Source organism: Schistocerca piceifrons, chromosome X (genome assembly GCF_021461385.2).
Source record: "Schistocerca piceifrons isolate TAMUIC-IGC-003096 chromosome X, iqSchPice1.1, whole genome shotgun sequence".
NCBI lineage: Eukaryota > Metazoa > Arthropoda > Insecta > Orthoptera > Acrididae > Schistocerca > Schistocerca piceifrons.
In genome coordinates this window covers 623,594,484-623,603,701 of record NC_060149.1, presented here as the reverse complement: position 1 = coordinate 623,603,701, position 9,218 = coordinate 623,594,484, and the positions used below count along the sequence as shown (strand labels likewise).

The 9,218-nt window shown below is 41.7% G+C and overlaps 1 protein-coding gene across 1 annotated transcript in view; it reads left to right on the top strand.

The window, feature by feature from the left end:
- The first annotated feature begins 440 nt into the window (after nt 1–440).
- LOC124722558 (cytosolic carboxypeptidase 6) overlaps nt 441–9,218 on the top strand; it is a 551,886-nt gene continuing 543,108 nt past the window's right edge. Inside the window, exons 1-2 of the mRNA XM_047247699.1 lie at nt 441–483; nt 568–692. Of these exons, the coding sequence (XP_047103655.1) occupies nt 441–483; nt 568–692 (168 nt within the window). The remainder of the gene's footprint in view (nt 484–567; nt 693–9,218) is intronic.

Below are 9,218 nucleotides of genomic sequence, written 5' to 3'. Positions count from 1 at the left end.
GCCAGCCACCGCGTTTTCTGTGGTGAGAGGTAATGCCTGAAATTGTGTATTCTCGGCACACCCTTGACGCTGTGGCTCTCGGAATATTAAATTTCGTATCGAATTTCGAAAGTGACTGTCCCATGCGTCCAGCTTCAATTACAATTCGGCGTTCGAAGTCTGTTAACTCCCATCCTGCGTCCATAATCACGTCGGAAACCTTTTCAAGTGAATAAGGTGAGTACAAATGGTGGCTCCTCCAATGCACTCCCTTTTATACCTTGCGTACGCGATACTGCCGCCATCTGTATATATGCGTATCGCTATATCATGACCTTTGTCACTTCAGTGTATTTGGTTGTCATTTACTGTTGACATTATAAGAACAGCATTCAGGTAAGTACAGCTATAGGAATTCCCATGTGTAATTCTTTATTTAATAGTTGTCACTGATTAAGAGGATGGCATCGTTGGAGCAGAACCTACACGGACTCAATGCTGTCTGTAATTAGAATTAACTAATATATTTTTCTCACATATCTTGGAGTACTATGCACATAATGTAGACATTGTATTGCTCTTTCGCAGGTAACCTTGGACGAGTGGACCTCATATCGGAGTTTGAATATGACCTCTTCATACGTCCGGACACCTGTAATCCTCGGTTCCGTCTGTGGTTCAACTTCATCGTCGACAATGTGAGAACCGATCAGGTAGGACTAAACGACAGAAATTCACAATATTATGATAATGCATGCGAATCTCGTATCATATTATTGAACAAGCTATTTCCTACGTATAGTTTTGTACGTTAATAATCACTGACTGTTTGTTATTCAGTGACGTCAAAGCTAGTCGCATCAAGTACATTGTCACATTGGAAACCAGGTTTTACAATAACTACTACGCGTCTCATGCGATATAAAGAAAGAAATACGTTGAAATGAACATATTTTGGATGAAGGAGATTAGTGTAGACTCATAAAACACAAGTAGAGAGCTCTAACTTAGCAGTGCGACAGTGTTGTCACAGTAAGCACGATACTATATTTCAAAGTAGTTGCTAGCAGCATTAACCTTTGTCACGTAAAGTATATTGAAAGGAAAGGAAACTCAATGTGTACTCGCCAAGTGTGGTGGAGTAGGTGTAAAACATTTTCATCCAGTTATTATATAGTGTGTAGGTGATGTTAGTACAAATGACGCGTATTTCCTACTTTCTGAAGCTATCATAATTTCATTTTTGGTGGCTAGCGAAATTACTGAGGACACCAAACTTTGGTCAGAAGATTGCATAAAGACGAACTTCAGTTACCTATCGAAGCGGCTAACTTGTAATTGGGAAAGGCAAAGCTTACATTGCCATCCATCCGCCTTCCTAAATCACGACGTAGTCTAATTGTTCCTTGAACATAACCTGGGCGGACATCCTGCAGCATCTTTGCCTGGGAGCTACTACTTCGTCTCCAAGTACCAGAACTTCTGCGAGATGTTCAACTTCCTGGTACCCGCAAGTATGGAACATGTGGAAGACGCGAAACACAATCTCCGTCGTTTGTTTAAACCTTCGTGTATAAGTAATGTGTGCAGCCTTTAGCACTCAAGTTGATGAGAACTAGAATACTCTTGATGCTATAGCTGAATTTTTCTGAACAGATGCCGTTTCTGTCTCCATATGGTTTTTCAGTCGAGTTTAGATAGGTCAGTCATGCCTCCCATCTCTCAGTTAATTATGTATATTCTGTGCTGCCCATATTAGCATGCTGTGTTTCCGAACCGGAAATGGGGAAGCCGAAATATCCCGACACTCACGTCCGCAGAGCAGGCTATATGGCACGGACGGGAGTTAAAGGGTTGCATCGTGATGTAACCTGTCCGCCATTTATCCAACTTTGTAGATATCCGGTAATTCGTGATAGTAAATGATAAGACTTTCATTCCACTCATAACTGATGTCGATGATCATCCTCATCAATATGAGGTGTGATTCCTACGGGCGTGAATACACAGGGTGGTTAAAATTAAACTGTCGCCACTTGAGCCACCGTAGACTGAAAAATATTTACCGTATGGGTACACAACTTAACAGGAATGATATTCAAAGTCTGCGCTGCAGGATACGCGTGGTTAATTGTGGTAGTGTCGTGACTTACTATTAGGTGCCAGTATTGCATGCAATCAGCATGGCGTGGATAAGGTAAGCAGGGCCTTGCTCGTAAAGCTGTTTTATCAAAACAACCCCACCAGTGCTGCTGCTCTTCGCTAGTATCGCCGAATTAAAGGAATACGGAGAGGTCGTTTGCCGCAACTGGGTTGAAGAACATCTTTCGGAAGTTAAAATCAACTCGCGATTTGGGAATTGCTCCTGAGAGAGGCCGACGGCCAACTGCGCCAAAACAAATTTTAAGAAGTTACTGTCGCCGTGGCTGAGATTGCTGGACACAAAGTGCGACCTTGAATCTGGGCACGAGCTATGGCACGACAGTTGAACGTTTCATGTCCCACTTTTAAGTGCTTGGTACAACTGTGAAATGCAGCCAGTGGAATCTACAGTACGGTTCCGGGCTGTCGTGAATGCATGTTGTCGTCGCATTGAGCAACGTTTGTAACTTGGAACGTAAACATGGTACGAAATTAATGTTATCATCTCATGTAAAAATTAAATACGTTTCTTACATTGATTTATTTGTTATTTATCTTCTGCATGTCATTATAAATGTTTCCATAAACTACCATTGTCCTGAGATCGCTCGTTCCTCAGGAGTTTTCACACATGTAACGAAAATTAAATTATAACCCACCTGTATTCCTGTGTACTTTGTGGCATGGAAGCAAATGGCCTTGGAATGTTATCTTAATTTATTGCCGTACCGGATATAAATAGGGTATCAGTTCATAACGATTGCTTGATTGAGGCTGGTTTGGAGGTATAAGTCTCCCGTCGTAACCAAGACGTACTCCATGGCAAAAAGAGGGGACCGAATCGGCCAGTCAAATATTCGTACAATCCTCAGTGTTTTTGGTATGAGCTGCAGTGTAAGATGTTGCGTTATCCTGTTGGTATATGCCATTTGGTGCCCTAGTGTGACCACAGGGTTTACCATCTTACCACATATCGGTCTACTTGTAGCCTTCCTTCAGAATTACCAAATCACTTCTAGTGTTATATAAAATAGCTCGCCACACCATGACTTCAAGAGTTGGTGGCGATAAGGACCCTAAAATCCTCTGCTTTCTGTGACTTATCATAGAGCGTTGGTCTGTTCGTCGCTACCAGAAGTGAGATCCATCACTGAAAATAACGAAATTTCACTTACTTCCAGTTGACTCAGGCTCTACTCCATGCACGTTCTCTGTGGTATGGTGTCAATATTAAACGGCCAATAGAAACACTAGTTCCCAACTCAGCTGTCAGTAATACTTACGAACGTTTCATGGTGACACTCTGTCTCTAACCTCTGATCGAGTTTCAGTTGTCATCCGGCTGTTCGACAAAGCCAAGTCAACAGTCCTACAATATTGTCGAGGAGAAGCTCTTCATGGATGATTACTCTTCCTTTCAGACTATTGCCCTGACACCGTCATGTCCCCATTCTTTCTGCTTTCTGCGCTCTACAACCCACTCTGTGAGTGATCTGGCGGTATGGTTGCCCCACGATCTTCAGGCCAATGATTCAATAGTTTTCAAAGTTCGAAGGATATGATAAGCTGCACACGCGCGTCCTCTGGAAATACTGTGTTGTAATCTCCACTTGAAAAGTTTCGGTAACGTTAGACACATCCAACAGCCATCACGTACTCATATGGTTCTTCGTCTGTGAGAATGGGTACTTCATTACTGAAAATATTGAAAAGAAGGTCGTATACTGAAGAAATTTTAATCAATATGTTCCACAGCCATTGAGATACTGGTGTATCAGTTTGGTGGTGTCCGATCAAGGTATTCATTTAGTAATTATTTCTGTTTCTGTCAGTGAGTTTTTTGCAGAGTGTTCCGCTCTCGGCTACTGCAATTCCAGGGGGCGTGGAGAAGACGTCATATGCAAATGGCTGCCTCCGCGATACAAAACAGAAATATTTGTACAGGAAACTCGTATATCGTCTTTGAAGCCTTCGTTACGCTGATCCACGAAATCATCTTTTCTAGAATTGTAATTTGATTTTTAACACTGATAGAGCGTTGATATTGGAGACGGAGGTGGCTTTTATAATTGGTGCTGATTTGAGCTCATAAATATCGGTTTCTACAACGGCAATCAGCTTAGTGTCTAACTCAGAATCCACAAGTTAGGTGGTTGGCGGTAGTGATCTGCCAATTTTGCTTCAAAGTAAAACACGAAAGTAACAGCCCGCAGTATGCCGAGACAGGTGCATAAAACAAATAAAGCATTGCACTCGGGCAGGCCACTCTAACTGCACAATATCGATCTGTTTGCAAGTATACAACTTCCTGTCTCCATGTCATGTAAACTAGTGTCTGTAAGTTAAACTGCAACAGCAGATTTTTCTGAAAGCAATACAGTATCACTGAAAATAAATATTTTAACTACAGTGAAAATTAAAATCAGATATATCGAGAGCTACATTAAGCATCTATCCGAGCTTAGCATCGGTTCCGAAAAATATTGCGAGTATAATGTAAGGTAATTAATCAATAAGATGAGGCTAATTAATTGGAAAGACATCTTTCGTGAGACCACTAATAACCTCCATATAATATCCTTGGCTACTCAAGCATTATCTCATCCATGTCGTCTCCTATCTGGGGAAAAGCTGACGGAAATCTATGATATACTTTTAACGCAACAGAGCACCGAGTTCCATCACTTCATTACATGAAAACGCTGTCCACAACGTCCTATGAACCAAATAGAGAAATAGAATGACATCTATCTAGCACAGCACAGCATATTTTACTGTGTCCGATATTTGAGTCTTCAGGCGTAGTTGAAGATTGGGACACTGACGAATGAGAAACCACGCTTTATTTGAAACTTCCAGTCAAATAAAAACTGTGTGGCGGATATTTCTACACCTTGACGCTCCATATCGTTTGCAGCTGGACACGAAAGACACTGGCTCTCTTCAACAGGACGGCGCATCTCACAGTAGGAACATCACAACAAAACTGGGAACTTTTCTCTTCCCCTCAAACATTACAGCTACGTCTGAGAGACTGAGCATATCGTGTAATATTTCCTATAGACGGCACATCGCGATTTTGAAGACTTCAAGGTGCGCGTTCCATACCATCACTGCTACCTAATGAAGCAGCAGCGAGAAAGACACAAAGCTACGTTTCATAAATTCATCCGCAATATAATGTCCACACCTTAAACCTGGACCAGATCCTCACGTCACAATCCCCTTTGTTACACCTAATTCCCCACACGCTTCTAACGAAATACAAACTTTAACGGTCTCTGCTATCATTCGTTTCCTTACACTATGATATTTTTCTGTGCGACTTTTCACTCACTCAAACAGCAATATGTGTGTTACACATATTAAAGTACTGGCCTTATTAAGATATGTTTCATTTTAAGACAAGATTCCTTTCAGCTCAACAAACTCAAACGCCGTCTACAAGAACTCCTGTCGACATTGGTGGAATCCCATCCGTGAGGATGACGAATATGCTTCTCATCATCCTACATGGAATAATGATGTAACGTGTAGAATGGCGAAACACGTCAACGCCGATGAAGGTGATTCTGGCGAGCGAAGACTGGCAGTAAGGCGAGAATGGAGTCCTCTCCTCCCTCCCCTACCCCGCCAAAGAAGTACACATTTCATAGCAGACTGAAAATTCATACCTGCTCCATTTATTTCTCTATAGATCAAAGTTTAACATTCTTTACGCCTTCTCGTAGCACATCTGAATATCGTATGGCGAGTACTTTTATAAATTTTAAGGACTCTCTGAGATTGGTATCTGTTTTACTAATGAATAGATGAATTTTCGGCTGCTACTAATGGATATGAAGTCGTGAACCCGCAAGGCTCTCCACATCATCGAATGGTTCAGAAAAGGCAGCGGGGAAGAAAGAGCCTTTTAGTTGCTGTTCTGTAAGGCTCTCTTCGCATCCTTGCTGATAACAGTAAAAGATTTGTAAGAGATATTCTTACTGTAAGGTATTAAATGGTGTCTACTTATTGAGTTAAGCCGGATGGGGAACATACGAAACAAAGCCTATGAACAGAGAATACTGGAAAATACTTTTAACCCGTCGTAGGTCAATAGGTATATACGTTTTAAACTGGGTTGTATTAAGCTGCATACTGTTACTCATCATTGGAAGAGTTCAAAAAATTGCTATTACGAAGGAGCGAGGCTCTTATCCACACGCGTCCATAACATTAGCCCAACTCCCCACTGTCTTTGTCCAACTAAAGCAGTTTTCCTTCTCTAATGAACTCGATGACGACGAGACACTAATGCTTCAGATTTTTACCCCCACTTTTAACTACGCAGACTACTCTGATGATAGTCTTAGCATAGTTTAGTTATCTGTATGTTTGCATGCTCCAAATATTATAATTGTGTCAGTTTAAAATTGTAGTAGGTTTTCGGAGAGGAAAATGTGGCATCTCTCTCCCCCTCTCCAACACACGCACCACATTATCACGTACTCAGAAGTACTATCGAATAAAAGCTATAAAGACTATATAATTTCTGACTGCTGGTGGTGCTTGAAGTTCATGAAATTTACTATTCAGTCAATTTTGGGTTTTCGAACTTAGGCAGTGTTTCGATCTGTAACGTCCACCAAGAAACGTCGTGGGCTGATACTAGGTTTCAGGAGGAGCGGGGCTCATATCACTGTCCGACCACCCAGATCTGTTTTTTCAATAAAACGCGCAAGTCTAATGGTTATACAGTGCCTTTGGAAATGATTTGAAGACTTCAACACATTCTAAGTGCCAGATCTCACACTTGTCACGATAATGAAGAAACAATGCATATCTCTGTGTACATAACTAATTCTACATGTACGTCTATATAACTACTCTGTGATTCACATGTAAGTGCCTAGCAGAGGGTTCATCAAATCACCTTCCAAGCTGTAAGTGCAGAACGTACTCGCACTTCTTGCCACGTCAATTCAGGGTAAAACCTCGATTGTTTGACGAATACAGGAGCAACGGACGGTCAAAACTGCTGCTATAGTGACCCCCTATACAGCCCAGAGACGGGTTCCGATTGGTCGGTAATTAGTCATGCTGTCTCAGATCGTATTAACGCCTGCGCTTGTGGTGTCATCGATCACGCCGTATCATAAACGTTGCGATGAGTCTCTCTGGTTCTTCTCTCATCGAGAACTCGCTTCCATGCACCGCTATAATTATATCCACTATCACGGTTGATGATTTTCTGACACATTCTTATTTGCGCAGCCACTTTAATTACAGATTCCAAGTATGTAGGAGCCTGTGACAAAATTTTTCTTTCGTCAAACAGTATTTTGTGTTTATGAAAACTGTTAGCGTTAAGATAAGTTTTCACCATCCAATCGGGACGACACCAGCTGTAAATAAACTGGTGCGCAAAGCGAAAATTGTTTCTGACGAGAACAGCTGGGATTCAAAAATTAATCATGTGAAGTATTTGTTCCGAGAGGTTATATACAGTGAAAGTGTGGCTGCGCAACACAAACTCGTAGTAGCCGATTATCGAACGGTAGTGGGGAAAGACGTAAATGTATCAAGCGAGGAAACAAAGAACAAAGTGGCGGAAACTGAAAGAAGAGGTGGTGTAAGAAAAATTCAAGGAAACGGTATTAAGAGAAGTGAAATTACCAAAGGATGTACAGGAGTGGTGGAGCTATAATAGCAATGAAATTACAAAAGATGAAAAAGAGATGCTGGCTGTAACAACAGGAAAGGGACCACTACAACATACGGAGGCATGGTGGTGGAATGAGGAGGTTCAGAAAGCGATAAAAGTGAAGAAAGATGCAAAAAACATAGGGACTTAACAGGAAGACAGGAGGATAGGGAAGCCTACAAGACTGCAAAAAAATTCCAAAAAAGAGCAGTGGCAGAGCAAAGGCTGAGGCAATGGAAGGTGCGTATGAACAGCTGGAAAGAAGAGAGGATGGCAGGCAACTCCTACGGAATGCTTAAGCAAGAGATAAGGCGACCAAGGACATAACATAAATCAGGCAGATAAAGGATGAATCAGGTGTATTATTACACGACCTTGGGAAAATCCTTAATAGGTGATGGCAATACTTTGAAAAGCTATTGAGTGAGAAAAATGCACGAGAGAAGTATGAGAATGGAGATATAAATGAAGGAATGACCCAAAGTATAAGTAGGGAAGAAGTCGAACACTCGAGGAAGGAAATGAAAAATGGAAAGGCCCTAGGGGCAGACCAAATCCTAATAGAAGCATGGAAAAGTCTGGGAGAACAGGGAACTGGTACTCTCTGGGATCTAATGCAGAAGATCTGGAAAGGAGAAAGAATTCCGCATGAGTGGAGAAGCAGTATACTGGTTCCCACATATAAGGGGAAAGCGGATATCCAAAACTTTGGCAATTATAGAGGGATAAAACTGATGTCCCACACAATGAAGATCTGGGAAAGGATAATTGAAAAGCGGTTGCGTCTAGAAACTGAAGTATGTGAAGAACAGTTTGGATTTATACCGGCAAAAGGAACAACCGACGCAATATTTGCATTAAGGCAACTGATGGAGAGGCACATAGAAGTACGAGTCGAACTACTTATGGCCTTTATCGATCTTGAGAAGGCTTATGACAGAGTCCCGAGGCAAGAGATATGGAGGTGTCTAAGAAGTAGATGCCTGCCAGAAAAATATCAGGGTGGTAGAAGACATGTGTGAAGGTGCAATGACACAAGTCAGGAGCAGTGCAGGTGCCACCAGGGCATTTTCAGTGAAAGTAGGGCTACCTCAGGTATCTGCTATCAGCCCATATTTCTTTGACCTTGTCAGGGATGTACTAGTCAAAGATGTGAAAAATAGGCACCTGGGAGCATGATGTTTGCCGATGATGATGTAATCTGTGAATCCACCCAGGAGGCACTTCAAGACAAGGTTGAACAGTGGAGAAAAGCTCTAGAGGAAAGAGGAATGAGAATTAGCAGGGTGAAAACAGAGTATATGTGTACAAAGCATACCAAAGATCTATATATTAACCTGTAAGGAGAGCAACTGACGCTGGTAAAGAAATTTAAATACTTAGGCTCTTACATGCAAAGTGATGGAGGACT